The sequence below is a fragment of the Microcebus murinus genome, chromosome 19, assembly GCF_040939455.1.
Source record: "Microcebus murinus isolate Inina chromosome 19, M.murinus_Inina_mat1.0, whole genome shotgun sequence".
Taxonomy (NCBI): Eukaryota; Metazoa; Chordata; class Mammalia; order Primates; family Cheirogaleidae; genus Microcebus; species Microcebus murinus.
In genome coordinates, this window is record NC_134122.1 from 1,947,124 (window position 1) to 1,966,572 (window position 19,449).

The 19,449-nt window shown below is 46.4% G+C and overlaps 2 protein-coding genes across 2 annotated transcripts in view; one reads left to right on the plus strand and one right to left on the minus strand.

Annotated features, from left to right (window-relative positions):
- The window catches only part of RNPS1 (RNA binding protein with serine rich domain 1), a 337,992-nt gene that overhangs the window by 135,809 nt on the left and 182,734 nt on the right, over positions 1-19,449 (minus strand). The gene's annotated exons all lie outside the window — the stretch shown is intronic.
- LOC105859734 (ATP-binding cassette sub-family A member 17-like) lies at positions 6,065-15,642 on the plus strand. Its single transcript, XM_012743816.2, has 8 exons — positions 6,065-6,236; positions 6,746-6,868; positions 8,007-8,201; positions 12,834-13,021; positions 14,029-14,199; positions 14,473-14,663; positions 14,844-14,917; positions 15,404-15,642. Exons 1-8 carry the CDS (start codon positions 6,108-6,110, stop codon positions 15,548-15,550), a joined length of 1,218 nt encoding a protein of 405 aa, XP_012599270.2. The 5' UTR covers positions 6,065-6,107; the 3' UTR covers positions 15,551-15,642.

Sequence of the window (19,449 nt, forward strand, 5' to 3'; positions counted from 1 at the left end):
CACCTGCCCTCAACTCCGCCTCTCTGCAGCTGCGCCCCGTGCTGCAGCCGTGCTTTTGCTGATTTCCCTAAACGCCACTTTCTCTGGTTCTTCCACGTGAACAACTGGAATAGAAGTAAAGTGACAGATTCAAAGAGCACCGCAAAAGAAAAAATACGTATGTGTTGGAGGTTGAATGACCACAAAGGAAGAGGGAAAACTAGGAGTCAGGGAGAACCAGGTTCTGGTCTAGCGGCCTGGGAGTGTGACGGTGTAGTGACAGGTGGAGAATGGAGAGGCACGCTGGGTTAGGAGAGATGATAGAGGACGTGCCCTTTCTACCTGCAAGTAGAGTTAATGTTTCCTATTCCCTTCACAGAGCTAGGCTACACAACAGTCTCAAAATCCTTGGATCAAATGTTCCTGATACTTCCAGGCCACTGCCTGGCAATGGCTTTCTCCAACTTATATTACAACTTTGAGCTACAGAAGTTTTGCAGGTCCAAGAACATGACTCAGACTGAGTGTAATGAAGTTTGTGAGTATTATAAATGGAATTTTTAGTTATATTTTTATTCAGATATAATTCACATAAAATCCACCCTTTTAAAGTTTACAAGTGAGTAGTTTTTTGTATATTCAGAGAGCTCAACCTTCATCACTGTCTAATTACAGAATATTCATCATTCCAAAAAGAAACCCTGTGCCGCTTAATAGTCACTCCCCGTTCCCTTCTCACCTAAGGCAATTACTAATCTACTTCCTGTCTCAATGGTTTGCCTGTTCTGGATTTTTCACATAAATGCAGTCATATAAGGTGGGCCTTTTGTGTCTGTCTTCTTTCGCTTAGCACGAAGTTTTCCACGTTCGCCCAAGCTGTGGCCTGCATCAAGGCTCCGTTGCTTCTTACAGCTGAGCAATAGTTACGCCACAATTGTCTTTGCATCAGTTGATGGACACCTGGGTTGTTTCTACTTTTTGAGTATTATGAATAACACTATAATAAACGCTTGGATACAAATTTTTGTGTGAATATATGTTTTCAAATATACCTAGAAGTAGATTTGCTGCGTCCTTGTGGTAACTTTGTGTTTAGCTTTTTGAAGAACTACCAAACTGCCTTTCAGAGTAGCTGGACCATTTTACATTCCCCCCAGCAATGTGTGAGGATTCCAGTTTGTCCACATCCTCTCTGATGCTTTTTAAAAATTATTTATTTTTTAATTATGGCAAAATATACATAACTTTTTTTTTTTTTTTTTTTTTGAGATAGAGTCTCACTCTGTTGCCCGGGCTAGAGTGCCGTGGCATCAGGCCAGCTCACAGCAACCTCAAACTCCTAGGCTCAAGCAATCCTCCTGCCTCAGCCTCCTGAGTAGCTGGGACTACAGGCATGTGCCACCATGCCCGGCTAATTTTTTTTTCTATTTTTAGTTGTTTGGCTAATTTCTTTCTGTTTAGAGTAGAGACAGGGTCTCGCTCTTGCTCAGGCTGGTCTCAAACTCCTGAGCTCAAGCAATTCTCCCTCCTCAGCCTCCCAGAGTGCTAGGATTACAGGCGTGAGCCACCATGCCCAGGCTATACATAACATTAAATTTGCCATTTTAACCATTTTTAAGTGTACAGTTCAGTGGCATTAAGTATATTTACATTGTTGCGAATTCACATGCACATCCATCTCCAGAACGTTTTTTTGTCTTGCAAAACTAAAACTCTATACCCATTAAACAATAATTAATTAAACTCATCATTCCCCCCACCCTCAGCCCCTGACAATCAGCATTCTACTTTCTGTCTCTTTGAATTTGATTAAGTACTTCATATGAAACATTTTAATTTCTTTCTCATTTCCTTTTGTTGTATATTCTCTGACTAATTTTCTTTGTGGTTACCATGGGGAGTATATCTTTTTTTTTTTTTTTTGAGACATAGCCTCACTCTGTCACATGACTAGAGCATAGCAGCAGCATCATAGCCCACGGCAACCTCAGTCTCTGGGCTCCAGCGATACTCCCATGGAGCCATGCCCAGCTAGTTTTTCTGTGTTTTGTAGAGGTGGGGTCTTGACCTTCTTCAAGATGGTCTCGAACTCTTGGCTTCAAGCAATCCTCCCTTCTCCCAAAGTGCCAGGATTACGCCCAGCCCTTTGTCTCTTTATACGGTGCCAGGTTACTCTCTAGTCTCCTCTCATTTCAACCTGAAGGACTGCCTTTAGCATTTCTTACTGGGCGGTCTAGTGGTAATTTTATGCCCCATTCTCCAACACTTTTTAATTTCCTTTTTAAGATTTTATTATTATATAAAGTTGAGTATAGTAGTCCCAGCTACTTTGGGAGGCTGAGGCAAGAGAATCACTTGAGCCCAGGAGTTTGATGCCAGCCTGGGCAACATAGCAAGATTCCGTCTCTTAAAAAAAATGGTTATAGCTATTCTAGTGGGTATAAATTAGTATTTCATTGTGGTTTGACTAACGATGTTGGGCATCTTTTCATGTGCTTTTGGCCATTTGTATATCTTCTTGGGAGAGCTGTCTAGTCAAATTCTTTCTCAGTTTTTAATTGGGTTATTTGTCTTTTTATCACAAAGTTGTAAGAATTCTTTATAGATTTGGATACTGTACACTTATCAGATATATAATTTTCAGGTATTTCCTCTCATTTTGCAGGTCATCTTTTTATTTTCTTGATAGTGTCCATTGATGCACAAAAGTTTTTAATTATGACAAAGTCCAATTTATCTATTTTTGTCTTTTGTTGCTCTTGCTTTTAAGAAACCATTGCTTTATCCAAGATATGGAAGATTTACATGTATATTTTCTTGTAAAAGTTTTAGCTCTTATCTTTAGGTCTTTGATCCATTTTGACTTTTTTTTTTTTTAGAGGAAAGGTCTTGCTCTGTCACCCAGGCTGGAGTGCAGTGGTGTCACATACCTCACTGTAGCCTCTAACTCCTGTGGTCAAGTGATCCTTCTGCTTCAGCCTCCTGAGTAGCTGAGACTACAAGGCATGTGCCACCATGCCCAGCTAATTTTAAAAAAATTTTTATAGTAATGAGGTCTCACTTGAGGTTTTGTTTTTTGTTTTTGTTTTTGTTTTTGTTTTTGTTTTGAGACAGAGTCTCACTTTGTTGTCCAGGCTAGAGTGAGTGCCGTGGCGTCAGCCTAGCTCACAGCAACCTCAAACTCCTGGCTCAAGCAATCCTCCTGCCTCAGCCTCCCAAGTAGCTGGGACTACAGGCATGTGCCACCATGCCCGGCTTTTTTTTTCTATATGTATTAGTTGGCCAATTAATTTCTTTCTATTTATAGTAGAGACAGGGTCTCGCTCTTGCTCAGGCTGGTTTCGAACTCCTGACCTCGAGCAATCCACCCGCCTCGGTCTCCCAGAGAGCTAGGATTACAGGCGTGAGCCACCGCGCCCGGCCTGTTTTTGTTTTTAAGACAGAGTCTCGCTCTGTCACCTGGGCTAGAATTCCGTGGCATCATCATAGTTCACTGCAACCTCAAACTCCTGGGTTCAAGCGGTCCTCCTGCCTCAGCCTCCCAAGTAGCTGGGACCACAGGTGGGGGGGGGGCACAAAGCCCAGATAATTTTTCCATTTTTAGTAGAGAGGGGGTCTTGACCTTGCTCAAGCTGGTCTCAAACTCCTGACCTCAAGCAGTCCTCCCACCTTGGCCTCCCAGAATGCTAGGATTATAGGCGTGAGCCACTGCACCCAGCCTTGAGTTAATTTTTTACGTGGTGTCAGGTAGAGGTCCAGATTCATTCTTTTGCATACATATCTAATTTTCTCAGCACCATTCTTTGAAAAGTTAAAGATTTATGGTTTGGAATATTTTTAATTACAAATTCAATTTATTTAATAGCTCAGTTTATCGGTTTCTACTTAGGTAAGTTTTGGTAGTTTGTGACTTTCAGAGAATTAGTTTCAGCTCAGTTGTCTCACTTATGTGCTAAAATTGTTCATAGTATTCCCTTATAATTATTTTAATGTCTATGGGGTCTGTAGTGATGTAAGGTCCTTTTTTTCATTCCTGATATTGGCTATATTTTCTCTTTCTTCTTTTGTCAATCTTGTCAGAGATTTACCAATTTTATTGTTCTTTTCAAAGAACCCCCTTTTGGTTTCATTGATTTTTCTCTATTGTTTTTGTTTCAATTTCAGTAATTTTTGCTCATAATATGATTTCCTTTTTTCTGCTTGATTTGGGTTTATTTTGCTGGTCTTTTATGTAGTATCTAAACTTGGAAGTATAGATTATTGATTTGAGAACTTTCCTTTTTTATTGAGACAGAGTCTCACTCTGTCATCCTGGGTAGAGTGCAGTGGTGTCATCATAGCTCACTGCAACCTCAAACTCCTGGGCTCTAATGATCCTCCTGCCTCAGCCTCCTGAATAGCTAGGACTACAAGCCCAGCTAATTTTTCTATTTTTTGCAGAGACAGGGTATCATTGTGTTGCCCAGGCTGGTCTTTTTTTTTTTTTTTTTTTTTAGACAGAGTCTCGCTTTCTTGCCCAGGCTAGAGTGAGTGCCATGGCATCAGCCCAGCTCACAGCAACCTCAATCTCCTGGGCTCAAGCAATCCTCCTGCCTCAGCCTCCCGAGTAGCTGGGACTACAGGCATGCACCACCATGCCCGGCTAATTTTTTCTATATATATTAGTTGGCCAATTAATTTACTTCTATTTATAGTAGAGATGGGGTCTCGCTCTTGCTCAGGCTGGTTTCGAACTCCTGACCTCGAGCAATCCACCTGCCTCGGCCTCCCAGAGTGCTAGGATTACAAGCGTGAGCCACCGCGCCCGGCCCCCAGGCTGGTCTTGAAGTCCTGGCCTCAAGTAATCCTTCTGCCTTCCAAAGTGCTAGGATTACAGGTATGAGCCACCCCCACCTGGCCATTATTTATTAATTTTTAAAAGTGCTTTTAAAAGTGCATACCCTTATTTTTAAAAAAAAAAAAAAAAAAAAAAAAAAGGCCGGGCGCTGTGGCTCACGCCTGTAATCCTAGCTCTTGGGAGGCCGAGGCGGGCGGATTGCTCAAGGTCAGGAGTTCGAAACCAGCCTGAGCAAGAGCGAGACCCCGTCTCTATTTTTAAAAAAAAAATAAAAAGTGCATACCCTTTGACCCAGTTATCTATACTTCTAGAAATTAGAAATTTATTTTGCAGAAGTAACTACCACCAAGATTATAAATTATACATATAATTTATAAATTATATGATTACATATATAACTATTATAAATAAAATTTATTTTAGTATTGCTTTATAAAAGTAAAAATATAGAAATAAATGTATGCCAAAAAGAGACTGGTTAAAAAATTATGGTACACAAAATGATGCAGGCATCAAAAAGAATTATTTTAAACTGTATGTCCTGATAAGATCAATGTTCATTATATAGTATTAAATGCAGCAAGTAAATGCAGCAAGATAATGCATAGCATCATTCCATTTTTATTTTTTATTCCATTTAATTTTAGAAGATAATATCCAGAAAATATGTAAGGATTATACACAAAACTGTCACAGTACCTATGCTTTCTTTTTCATGTCTCTTTTTTCCAGTGAGCATTAATTTATTGTATAATTTTAAAATACATACATTTAAAAGAAAAATTTTTAAGGCAGACCTTAAAGAGTATAGAGGCTCCTAAGTGTTTTTTACATGTGTAGTCAGTTGAAGTTACAGGATGATTAGTGATTGATAGTGATGATAGTGATTGAAGAACCAAACATATAAATATTTTTAATTTCAAATAACTGTTATGTGGATAAGGAGAAGCCTTTTATTTATTTTATTTCATTTTTTAATTGACAAAGAAAAATTATATATATTTATTGTATACAACATGAGAGAAGTCTTTTATTACATTATTTTTAGAAAACATGGGTTATAGCAAGGAAACAAAATATTAATGTTTACTATTTGCTGGGACATGGTGATAGCACTGATGACAATAATGCTTCTGTTAAGTTCTATCTGCTGTAACGGGAGTTTACCTCCTCTACATAAAGATGAGGGATAGCTTTGGAAATCACCCAGAGATTTGTAACATGTGTTTATCCCATTGTAGCAGAAGGATATGTGGTCCAAAAGAACATCTATGCCTGGGAGTCTCTAGGGATGGGGAAGTACCTAGCAGCCCTGGCTGTCTCAGGACCCCTGTATATGATCCTGCTTTTCTTTGTTGAAACCAATACGTTCTGGAAACTGAAAACCAGGTTTGCTGACTTCTGGACGAAACAAAAGTTGGTGAGTACGTCAGAGTGTAAATCTCAGGACAGGGCAAGGCCGGGCTCTGTGGCTTCCATAGTGTGCTTGGTGGCTCCCTGGATTCTCAGCACCAGAAGGAGCCTGGAGACCGTCTGTGCCAATCTCAGAGCAGAGAGGTGACAGCCATGCCTGGGGACACCCAGAGAGGGAGGAGGACTCTGCCTTAGCTCCTGTGACCCCAATCCAGATGCTGGTCACCCGGTGTCCTTTCAGGGCTTGCTCCTCAGACTCTGGGTTTCCTAAAACGAGTCACCTTCTGGAACACCCCTTCCCCATAGTCATTCATGAGCCAGATAGGAGAAGGGTCTATTCAGCTTTTAGTCAGAATGTCTTCTAGAGGCCAAGGCTACCCAAGGAAGCTGTGGAAAATGGGCTTTTGTTATGTTCTGACATGCCCAGGCTTTAGGTCTTACAGTGGTTCCCCTCAACCTCTACCTCCTGCCCTCACAAAAACAGTTACATTTTCTCTTCTTGTCTTGGGAATGTAGGCAACATGCAAAGTAGCGCTAGTGCCTGAAGACCAAGATGTGGCAAAGGAGGCAAAGATGATCCAGACTAATCTAGGACAGTTGTGTGAGAAAAATCCACTAGTTGTCAAAGAAATGTCAAAGGTAAAGTCAGCCTTGGCTTTAAAAAGTCAAGAACATTATTCTGTGGGGCCCTTTGTTGAGGAATTGGCAAGTTGGAGGGCTCCTGGCCTTGCCTGTGGGCTTGGAGTCCTGGCAGCTGACTCAAAGTGAGGTTTCTGGCTGGACGCAGTGGCTCACGCCTGTAATCCTAGCACTCTGGGAGGCCAAGGCAGGAGGATTGCTCAAGGTCAGGAGTTCAAAACCAGCCTGAGCAAGAGCGAGACCCCGTCTCTACTATAAATAGAAAGAAATTAATTGGCCAACTAATATATATAGAAAAAATTAGCCAGGCATGGTGGCGCACGCCTGTAGTCCCAGCTACTCAGGAGGCTGAGGCAGCAGGATTGCTTGAGCCCAGGAATTTGAGGTTGCTGTGAGCTAGCCTGACACCACGGCACTCACTCTAACCTGGCTAACCTGGGCAACAAAGTGATACTCTGTCTCAAAAAAAAAAACAAAGTGAGGTTTCCTCTGTGAGTGAATCGCATCCGAGTCCACACATGTGCCCTGAGACAGATGTCAGCCACTCAGCCCTCTGTTGTCTGCGCTGTGGCCCCTAGAAGATAGGAAGGCCTGGGATAGGAGGGAACCAAAGCCATGAACCCTAAGAAGCAAGGCAGGCTGGAAAGTCAGACGTGACTGGTTGGATCTCTCCCGATCTAGAGGATCCAAGGTGGGGGGAGGGCTCAGAAGGCTCAAGCCAGCTTCTTCTCCCTGATGGGGGGGAGGGGGATTTTCCACACATCAGGGAGCTTGGTAACATTTTGCCCTAAGTTTGTTAGTTTTATTGTTTCCCTATAGTTACCATTGGTTAAAAACAAAGAAAACCCTCAGATAAGCATCAAAAAGATATTGTTTGCTTCAGGGACAGAGGGAAAAAGGCTTGTCTTAGAGAAGTAAGTTCTCAATATGCAAGGACAGCTGGAGGAGAGAAGACCTAATTAACCCATGCTGGGAGTGGCAGCTGAGAAAAGGCAGGTCCCTGCCCAGCCAGGTGTAGGAGAGGCCACCTGGGCCCAAGGGCAGCTCAGACCTGTCCCAGAGCGCTGTGCAGTGAGTGCAGCCCCAGGACTGTTCACGGGCAGCGTCCTTACTGCATGTCCTGTCTTCTGTACCTCAGATCTATGTCAAGAAGGTGGCCCTGCTGGCTGTGAACAAGGTATCCTTCACCGTTCAAGCACAAGAATGCTTTGGCCTTCTTGGCCTCAATGGAGCTGGGAAGTCTTCCATTTTCACAATGCTGACGGGGGAGAAGCCCATAACCTCTGGGGATGCCTTTATCAAGGGCCTGAGCATCAGCTCTGATGTAGGGAAGGTGGGTGTGGCCTTGGAGACAAAGCTGGAGATGTGGGAAGGGGGATTGGAATGCAACTTGGTCTCTGACAGGCTCCATGTTGTCAGTTTCGTCTGTGGCCCCCAAGTCCATGGCTCCATCCTAGATGCTTCCCTGAGCTCCAGATTATATGTCCAGCTGCTCACTCATTGCCATCTCATGAATGTCCCTCAGGCACCTGAAACTCAACGGGCCCCCAAAGTGTCTCACGGTGCTTCCTGCGGGAGGGAGTGGCACATGCCCACCCGATGTTGAAGGCCCCATCAAGACGTACAGTCAGCATGTCCACAGTAACCCCTGAATCGGCTCTCCCAGCTCCCCATTCCTGCTGCACACACCTTGGCTGGAGCAACTGCTAATTGCTCATCTATATCTTCCTTGACTTCTCTGCAGCGTTTGTTGATGCTGGCCTTTCCTCCTGCAAGCACCCGCCTGCCTTTGTTTAATTCTGTGGCTGCCCTCTCTTCTGGCTCTTCTGTCTCTAGCACTTCTTTTTCACATTCCTTTGGCAGCTCTTCTTCTTCACCTGGCCTGTTAGCTGGGTGCTCCTCAGGGGTGCATGGCCAGCCCATTGCCTTTCCATCAACACACACTGTGCTGCCTGGTCTCATTTGGCTCTGATTCCCATCACCATCTGTTAGTGGACATCTCCCCAGTAGCCACATCCCAGCCCAACCGCAGTCCCGTGCTTCAGTGCGGCATGAAGGTGCCTTCCAGTCAGCCTCACTCAGACATGTTGCAGTTATTTCAAACTTGAACTTTTTATCTAACCCTCAAACCTGACCCTCTTGTTGGAGTTTCTATTTCAATTTTGGCTCCAATTCAGTGAGACACTTTGTGAATGCTCTTATGCATTACGAGTTGTGCTGGATTCTGTGGTTCTACCTGCCAAGGGTGCGCACGATCCCATGAACAAGCCCTCGCCACGCAGTGAGGTGAGTGTAACGACTGAGGTGGTACAGGGAGGAGATAGCAAGAGGCATGATCAAAGCTGTACCCTTCACCACAGAACATGCATGAATCATATGATTACCAAGACATTTGTCAAACCAGCCTCAATATCCATGACCTAAGTAATGTTCAGAGAGACAGTAGGAAAACCTACACAGGCTAGTTCCAGCATCCATGCTCCAAAGTATCTGTATTGTCTTTTGGTATACATGGCGTGGCTGAACTAAGCCCCTCATGGCTATGAAACATTTACTATTAATTTTAACTTTTTATCATTTAAAGAATTATGGGCAAGGTCTTATGGTAATGGCAAACTAGATGATGATAACTAGAAACATTGGACCAAATGTTGCAACCATCTGTTTGAAGGCTTCAGAGAGCCAACAAAATAGTGAAAACTTACTGGGCCAGGAGATAGAGGAGAACATGGGCCCAGGCTGGTGACCAGTTCAAGGCTGGGTGCTCTTGATGCTGAAGTGACAGTGATTGGAGGTCAGGGCTCCCACGGGGAAAGAAACGCCTGATGAATGCATTTTTTTCTGTGAATTGGGAAGCTGAAGGCCTACTCTGTTGATGTAGGGGTAAACTACACTTAGACAAGCTCATACAATGATTGGAAGACAGCTTGGACTCAAACCAGTCTCCGAAATGATATTGATGTGACCCTGAATTGCCGGCAGAAACAAACGCCAATCTTCTCTGGAGGAATATCAGATCATCCTATGCTCAAATGATTTCTGCAAACAATTTTACAAATGCAATGCTTGGTACATAATAAAAAATAACCAGGTACATGTGGATAAAAGTCAACACCATACCCCAGCCAAAAAAAAAAAAGTTTTTTTAAGAGACAGGGTCTCTGTCACCCAGACTAGAGTGTGATGATAGCTCACTGCACCCATGAACTTCTGGCCTCAAATGACCCTCCCACCTAGGCTTCCCAAAATGCTGGGATTATAGTAATGAGCCACCATGCCCAGCTAGAAGTTATTTTCTAAAAGACATTTTCAGATATTGAATCTTGGGTTATAAGAAAAAAAGTTTTTCAGAGAAACAAAAACAGAGAGAACTTACCACCAGCAGATGTACACAAAAGGAATTAATAAAGTGTTAGTGTCACATGGAAGGAGAATGATCCCAGATGGAAAGATATAGAAAGGAATGAAGAGTGATTTTTTTTTTAAAAAAAGGCAAATGTATAAGTTTTGACTAAAAGCTATAATAATAATATTTTAATAATATCTCATGAGGTTTAAGATACATATAAAATTAAAGTACCTGGAAACAGTGGATTTAAGTCAGGAGTTGACTGAATGAAGTTAAAGTATTAAATATGTTAAGGTCTTTGCCTTGTTAATGAATAAAGAGTTAATATTATTCATTGCTGAGTCAAGGATGCACACCTTAGTCTCTAAGGAAACAACCAAAATAATGAGAGGAAAGGAGTATGCACTTTTTAAGCTAATAGAGGATAAAATAGAAAAATGAAAAAAATAATGTGACAGAAGTTAAGAATTGAGAGGGGAAAAAAGAACATAGAACATATGGGACAAATAATGCCTTAAACTTAGGAGTAAGGAACATAAGGGATAAATAGATACCCTGAATAAGATTGTAGATTTATGTCCAAATATGAGGTCTGTTCAGAAAGTATCCAGCCATTATATCCATGTATCATTGTATCCATGACTGGATACTTTCTGGACAGCCCTCATATATCAGTAATTATATTAGATGTAAGTGGAATAAAGACTCAAATCAAAAGATTTAAATTATCTCAGAGAACTGGGCAGGGTGGCTTATGCCTGTAATCCCACCACTTTAGGATGCAAGGGCAAGAGGATCGCTTGAGCCCAGGAGTTTGAGGTTGCTGTGAGCTAGGCTGACACCACTGCACTCTAGCCTGGGCAACAGACCAAAACTCTATCAAAAAAAAAAAAAAAGACTTAAATAAAAAAGTAAATGTTTAAAAAATAAATAGAATAAAAAATAAATAGAAAACTTGTATACATCAAAACTGGAGGTAAAAATGAAATGATGGTTAAAGACTACTTCTTAAAAGGCTCTAGACTGAAAGGGACTGATAAGTGGGCCCTTCCTTCACATGTAACCCATTCCAAAACATGGGAGAAGGCAGATGCACCCAACTGACTAGTGGGTAGCAAAAGCAGATGAGGACAGCACCCAAAATGAGTCCTAGGCCAGCTTCACACAGGAACACAATATCCTAAATGAGATATTAACAGTACAAGTGACCAGTATATTGAATGCATAAAAAGTAAGATCAAGTTCATTTATCCCAGAAATGTAATTAAGGTCCAGCAGCATAAAATCCACCAATACAAATTATCACCTTAATAGACTAAAGGAGAAAAATATTTATTCAATATATATTGGGAAAGCATTTGACAAAAACTCAACACCCAGTCATGATTTTTTAAAATTCTTAGTGAATTAGAAACAGAAGACACATTAAGTTAAAAATCACTTAATAAATGCAGTCTACTAGGAAGCTTCATATTTAACAGTGAAATATTTGAAGCGTCCTTATTCAAGTCATTTGTGTCTTTCTTCTCAGCAATTCCCACAGGCCTGGGGACATCTGTCTTCCAGGGAAGCCCCACTCTGGGAGCCAACGTCCTGCCCTTAGTTGTGTGCAAACATTCTTTCTTCCCTGCTGACAGCTGCCTGGCTTCACTCTTCTGTTTTGCACTCTGTCAAATCCTCCCCGCCTTCCCCCACGGGCAGTGGAGCCCAGGGCCGTGCAGCCACTTGAACCGGGAGGCAGGGAGGGTAGTAAACAGGAGGGAAAAACATGGATTGCTTTTCAGAAACGGTACCTGCTCCTCTCAGCAGCTGGCAACATGTGAACACAGGCACAAACCAAGGTGCTTAGCTGCAAGTTTATAATGGCTAAAACGTGGAAATAACTCAAATGTGGCTGAAATTTTTAAAATCTAGAAACCTTCTTTGGATGACTAAGTAGCAGTTAAACTAAGTTGCAGTAGGTCTGTATTGACTGATCAAGGAAGATTTTAAGACATAACGTTAGAAGAGCACGTTACAGAGTGGTAGATACAGTGTGAGACTGTTCAGCACAAACAACACATGGCCAGCCATGGGCAGGGCCACGCGTCTGTGTGGACGCCTGCGTCACAGGAGCTTAGAGCATGTGCACTCGCCTGACCACTGGGCCTGGGTCGGGCCCTGGCAGAGACTCCAGGGCCTTTGTGTGAATATTTTACAAAGAAAGTCTATCTTCATATTACTAGTCTAATAGAAAATATTTCTAAAGGGGAGGGAGGAAGTAAGTCTTTTCTATTGACTAGACACTTCAAAAATGACCATGAAGGTGCTAGGTGCTGAAGTTTTACGACAGGTGGGCAGGAGCCACACGAGTGCTCCACTCCACCTGTGCCCTCCAGAAATGTCCTGTCCATGGATGCCACCAACAAGGGCTGCATCTCAGGCTTCCTAACATGATTATAATCCCACTCATGGCCCATTCGTGGTGTACGTGTCTGTTCACGTGGCAAACGTGGGCATTGACAGAGGCAGGAGCCTGGAGCAAGGCCTGGCAGGTGTCCAGGCCCCACCTAGTCTTGGTGAGTGTGGCTTCCCTCTGACATGCCTCTCTCTCTCGGGGCTGTGTTCTAACCCCAGGTGCGGAAGTGGATCGGTTACTGTCCTCAGTTTGATGCTCTGCTGAACTTCATGACAGGCCGTGAGATGTTGGTCATGTATGCCAGGATCCGGGGCATCCCCGAGCGCCACATTAGTGTTTGTGTGGACCAGATTGTTGATGATTTAGCCATGGACACGTATGCTGATGAGCTGGTAAAGACCTACAGGTGAGGTCTGGGACTTTCCTTGATCTACAGTTACAAGATGAGCCCCAGTTCTTCTCAGCACTGGAGTGCAGGGAACAGCCTGTCAGCTTCAGGCACGGGGCAGCTGTGCAGGTGAGGGCGGTGGTCTCCATGTCCTGTAGACAGCCGATATGGCTAAGGACCGACTAATGGCACCACAGGTGTTATTGTCCTGACAGGGTGAGGACAGACCTTGTTTCCTGCCCCTTCACAAAGGGCTTTCTATATATGGTAGGTTTGCATTTTAAGTCCACAGTTACTACATACCCCTGTGTCTGGGACATCTGAGCTGCTGGTGTTCTGCTGAGGAGCCTGAGGCACTCATTCCTCAAGCTTCTGTTGCCAGTGTTAGAAACCCAACTCCCAAGTAACTTAAAGCAAGGCCACGTGCTGTCCGTGTCCAAGGACTCCCTTCATTCTGTGCGCAGCGCCCCTGGAGGTGAGTGGCGGTACTGCAATCCGGGACTAGGAAATCCAGAGATGACCATGGCCTCTGTCTGGCACGGTGGACCCTGTGGTCAGATGACAATGTCCTTAGCTCTTCCCTCTCTGTTGGCTTCAGGTTTTCATGATTCCTTGTACCTTTTGAAGATCAAATGAATTTACATTTGCAAAGTTTAGTGCCTTTCACATAGTAAACACTACATGTATTTTAAAAATAGCTAAAATGGACCTATGCCCTTATTCTCAGATAGAGGAAAAGCGCTCTCCCCCCACAACACACATAGAGACCCTCAAAGAAGACTCATGGACCTGTGCTCACCTTGGACTGATCCCTGTGTCCAGGGGAATGTTTTATCCCGAGCGGACAGCCCAAGTCATAATTCAGCCCTGGACAAAGGTGTTGGGGCCACGTTTCTGAGAGCCTCATGGGGGATGTGGGAGCACTTCCTGAACAGAGGGGGAGGGGGTGGGTGTTGAAACAGCAGGGTTGACTGCTGGAGACCAATGATTGCCATTCACCGGGACCTTCTCTCCTCTGCCCACAGTGGTGGAAACAAGCGGAAGCTGAGCGCCAGCATCGCCCTGATAGGAGAGCCCGCGCTCATCTTCCTGGACGAGCCGTCCACCGGCATGGACCCCGTGGCCCGGCGCCTGTTCTGGAATGCCGTGGGCTGGGTCCGCGAGTCTGGCAAGGCCATCATCATCACTTCCCACAGGTAGAGCCTGGGTCTCTGTGGGTCAGTGACAGAATCAGAAGCAGGTCCATGAGCGGGCTGGGCTGGCAGGGCCGAGTGTCAGAAGACCTGTCAGCAGCTGGTGCAGAGTCTGCCGGGAGATCCCCAGGCCCTACACGTGGGCCACACTCCCAGCACGGGAACCAGGAACGGCCCGATCTGGGTGTGGACACCTTCCCGTCCCCACAAGCCTTTGACACCCAGGGAGGCGTCAGCGTCCCCCAGCCGTCTCAGGCCTCTGCCCCCTCTCCCCAGCATGGAGGAGTGCGAAGCCTTGTGCACCCGGCTGGCCATCATGGTGCAGGGCCAGTTCAAGTGCCTGGGCAGCCCCCAGCACCTCAAGAGCAAGTTCGGCAGTGGCTACTCCCTACGGGCCAAGGTGCGGAGCGAAGGGCAGCAGGAGGCGCTGCAGGAGTTCAAGGCGTTCGTGGACCTGACCTTCTCAGGTGTGTGCCAGCCCTGGCAGCCCCCGCTGGGTGGGCCCTGGGCCCCTGCGTAGCCCTCTTCCAGCCACCGTGCAGAGGGTGTCTGTGCCTCACCCCTGCCAAGTCCCGTCTCCCTGACTCCTGGGACAAGGGTCCCTTCCAGCCCAGCCCTCACAGGAACTTGGTCTCCCTGTCATGCAGGCAGTGTACTGGAGGATGAGCATCAGGGGATGGTCCAATATCACCTGCCGGGCCATAACCTCACCTGGGCAAAGGTGAGTGCATGCCCCTGACATGACCCACTTTCTGGGGTAACTCGGTTTCTCTTTCTCCTCCCACCCCCCAAGTAGTATTCAGTGCTACTCCTGTCCTCAGGTGTCTCCATGGCAGTGTTCCCATGGATTTCATAGCACATAAGGTGTTTGAGCTGGAAGGGACCTAAAAGATCAGCTCTTCCCACTCACTCCCTCATTTCACAAAGAGGGGGTGCTACTCACCCAGGGTCATGTGCAAGGGAGGGAACCAGCTAGGCCTTTGCCCTTCTGGCAGCATCCCCACCCCGAGAGTACAGACAGCTGAGTTCCGTAGGACTGACTTCTTGGAAGGTGCTCTGGAGCAGCTGAAAGAGGGATGAGCCTCTGGGGGACCTTGTCACAATCCCAGAGGCCAAGCCGTTTTCCTCCCTCTCTTCATCTTTCTCTTCCCTTGTGTGCATTGTCTATGAGAGAACCTGTCCATGGCAGCCTCCTCCCTTCCCACAGGTGTTTGGCATTCTGGAGCAAGCCAAGAAGAAGTACATGTTGGAGGACTACTCAGTCAGCCAGGTCTCCCTAGAGGACATCTTCCTGAGCTTCGCCAACCCCGTGCCCCTTGTCAAAGGAGAAGACCAACAAGAGCAAGCAGAGTGAGCAGGCCTCTCATCACCCTCCCTGCCTCCCTCCTGCCCTCCCTCACTGCCTCCCTCAGAGCCTGTCCTGCTATAATAAAGATATCCTAATGCCAGGTTAGCCCAGGTGTTCATGGCCAGCCATGAGTTGTGAAGGTCCAGAGGCAGCTTACAGCCCAGCAAGCTCAGTGCAGGCTCTTTCCAGACTGCAGAGCAGAGGGGGGCCATTGCTCAGAGCCCTCATGGAGAACCCTGGTGCACTTCAGTAGAAAGGGATCCCCCTGAGTCCCATCTGGGTGGCCTGTGGTCTCATTGAGACCTGGCTGTGGAAGTACCCTCAGAGGAACACCTTGCATGTCCTCTCAAAGGGCAGTGGCTAGAGTAGGGAGTGACCAAAGTAGTAATTATGGCCTTGCCTGATGCTGGCTCTTTGCTCAGCCCTCTGCATGCATCATGTCACTTGACCTTTCCACCCTTAGGCCCAGGCTCAATGGGCCTGAGAACAGGCTGCAGAGGGCCACTCCCTGGCCATGCCCTTGCTGATGGGTGAGAAGTCTGCAGGGCTGAGGAGTGTGCCCTTCCTTCCCCAGAATCCCCTGCCCAGACAATCTTCCCATCCAGAGCACCCTCCCAAGGCAGGTCATGCCACCTGCACGTATCCTAAGAGCCGAGGTGAGGCGAGGCAGATGGCTGTCTACAGAATTGTAGGCAGTCTGGATGGATGCACGGGGTATGCACCCAGATCCCTTGGCAAACAAGATGGAACCAGAAGTGAGAGAAAAGGGGGCAACCACAGACCAGGGCTGGAGCTGGGCCCCTACATAACACCATATTCGGGATGGAGCCTCACAGAGACCCTGGATTCTAAGCTCAAACCTGGTCTCCCAGGTTGTAATGACACTTTTCCTGAAGGTAGGAGGAAGGAACATATTGATGAGTTGGCCAGCCTAAGTCATACTTTTTCAATATTTAAATATTTTGATTTGTGGGCCTTAATTCTCTTCTTTGGCTCCTGCAGATGTTAAGGCTGGGCCTGCATGTGCTCTCATATCAACCCACGAAGTAGACATCACCCTACTTCCCAGAGAGTAAGCCACACTGAGACATATTCTGCAGCGCTCCGCAGCAAGCGGATAGTAAAGCCAAGAGTTTCTCAAAGTGGGCTGGGCAGGGTGGCTCACACCTGTAATCCTAGCTCTCTGGGAGGCCGAGGCAGGAGGATGGCTCAAGGTCAGGAGTTTGAAACCAGCCTGAGCAAGAGCAAGACCCTGTCTCTACTAAAAATAGAAGAAATTAATTGGACGACTAAAAATATATATAAGAAAATTTTAGCCGGGCATGGTGGTGCATGCCTGTAGGCCCAGCTACTCGGGAGGCTGAGGCAGAAGGATTGCTTGAGCCCAGGAGTTTGAGGTTGCTGTGAGCTGGCCTGATGCCACGGCACTCTAGCCCGGGCAACAGAGTGAGACTCTGTCTCAAAAAAAAAAAAAAAAAAAAAAAAAAAGAGTTCTCAAAGTGGGTCCCCAACTAGCAGCATCAGCATCATCTGAAAACTTGTTAGAAATGTAGACTCTTGGGACCCCACCACCACCACCCCGCCATGCCTGTTGAATCAGATATTCTTTGGGCAGGGCCCAGCAATCTGCATTGTACCAAGCCCTGTAACCGGTGCTTCTCATGGAGCTCAGGCATGAGAACCCCACATGCTGCAGACCTGAGCACACTCCAGATGCACATGGATGAGGCCGTGCACCTCTGTCTTGTGGAGGCTCACCTCTCCTCTACATGTGCTCCATCCAGCAGCCCTTCTCTCTCCGTTGAGCTGCCCCTGCCCCTTGCCTTGGGCCCTTGGGCTCCCCTCTGGGTAGTGCAGGTGTTGTTCTCTGTCCCTTTGTTATATAGCCGAGATTCACAGGGCCGTAGGACAGAGAGACAGAGTCACCGAGGCTGCAGTTATGAAAAGGAGTTTTATTGTCTAGCTCGAGCTAGGGTCCAGGCCTCCAGAGTGCCAGCGCAGTGGCCTCTTCTTCTGGCAGGACCCCCCTTTGTGTGCTAGTGACCTTTTATACCCAAGCTGTTTACATACTGATCATGCATCTGCCCCCACAGTGATTCTTACTTCATCCTTCCCCTGATAGGCTCTAACCCGTTCCAGGTCCTAGCTGAGAGACTCCAGTTTCTGCGTTCTTTGTCTTTCTCCTCTGCATCCCATAATGTACTCATAATGCCTTGTGGTTAGCAAACAGGCAATAAACAGAAGCTGGAAGGTGTCCATTGTCCTTATAGCCCAGTATCTTACACCTTCTCAGCCAAGATTCAGGGAAGTGTCATCCATAGGCCTTGTCGAAACTTCCTGTGGCCCCTCACCCAAAACACAGCAAGGACACATTCCTGGTCACCATACATCAAACTTCACAAGGTCCCTGTTCCTGGCCTCTGCCCCCCACATCTGATCTCCTCATTCCTCCATTGTCTTCCTCTCTCTGAATGGTGGGATGCTTCAGGCTCCCCACCAACTTCACTTTTCCTTATTTCATGCTGCACCCTGCCACCCTTGAGCTTTTTCTCATTCACCCCAGGCCTTCAACTGACACGTTTTTCCACCAAGAACTTCCCTGAACTTCTAACAGTCTAGACTTTTCCAACAAGTTCTCTCGCTGTCCTACAGCCCAAGGGGAAATGGGCTGGTCTCATACCCTGGAGGAGTGGCTCGTTACCCTAGCTTGGCCCTAGATGCCTCCAACTGCCAGTGCAGGGGGTGGGGGTGAAGGCAGTCACAGATGCAGCTAAGAGAACACCTTTTCCTAAAAAATAAGAAAAATGTGCCTCTGAGTGAGTAAAAGAGAGTGATTAGCACACAAAGAACAAGATAGAGTTAAAGGACAACCTAGGGACTTTGAGGAACCAGGGATGCTGTCACTGATTCTATGACAACAGCAACACAGGGAGTGGAGGAGGGAATGTGGCTGATCTGCTCATTGTTGGATTTAGTTTATCAGTCCCTTCAAGGGGCAAGTAGAAGCTAACACTGAAAGTGCACCTCTGCCCTGGGGGAGACAGGGAACAAAGTAACACAGTGCAGGGGAGGAGGACAAGGTAACAAATTGGGAAACAGTAACCCATGGGGACAAGGTGTGGCAAAGGGATGAGGAATCTGAGGTTCCACCATGGACTACTCCCTTTGCTTTGTTTAAAATAATTTTATTCTTTCATTTGCATAGATGCCTATTTTATTATTGTTTTGTTAAATCTTGTGTTTTTGTAATTTCTTATTCTTATTAGATTTAAATTGTCTACTTTTTGTTTTTCTACTGGCAAGTATGTAGAGCAGCCTTCCCTTGCTTTTGTGAGGGTGTGCGGGGCACCAGGGGAGCAGGCCCCCAAAGTGCCCAGCTCTGTCCACTCCTTGCCCTTCCTCCACCACCTTCCCAGGGCTGGGGCAGGGAGCAGTCCCAACTTCCGTGAGGGCCTCTGGGACCACTGGGACTGGCACAGAGCCTTGACATCATGTGCCCAGCACTGGCCAAGCACCCTGAAGGGCTTCGAGAGCATGAGGGTGTGTGGGGAGGTAGGAGGGGGTCGAGCCTTGGCCCAGACCCCCAGTTCCTCCAGGAAAGCCACTCAGTCCCCACCAAACACGCTCCAGGAGAGCACATGTCCTCCCTTGACGATGTCTCAGGAACCGAGCCTGTTTCTTAAGGACAGGCCAGATGCCCAGCGCAGAAGGAACAGGGCGCGCCCGGGCGAATTTGACATTCCCTATGGCTTCCTAAAACTTTCCTTTTCAGGAAGAGCTCGTAGGTGGCGATGAGGACAGACTGGGGACAGACAGGGGACGGCATCTGGTCAAATTGGTGGTGGGGGCAAACGAGAGTGCGTGGTTAGCCACGGTCCTGGGAAGAAGGGAAACGAGAGGGTTGG

What these genes read in the sequence shown, in the direction of transcription:
- LOC105859734 (XM_012743816.2), top strand. Translation starts at nt 6,108, where the DNA reads ATGGGGAAGTACCTAGCAGCCCTGGCTGTCTCAGGACCCCTGTATATG. An exon ending in CGTGGACCTGACCTTCTCAG is followed by an intron (nt 14,664 to 14,843) that starts GTGTGTGCCAGC and finishes CCTGTCATGCAG; the next exon opens with GCAGTGTACTGGAGGATGAG. An exon ending in ATAACCTCACCTGGGCAAAG is followed by an intron (nt 14,918 to 15,403) that starts GTGAGTGCATGC and finishes CCCTTCCCACAG; the next exon opens with GTGTTTGGCATTCTGGAGCA.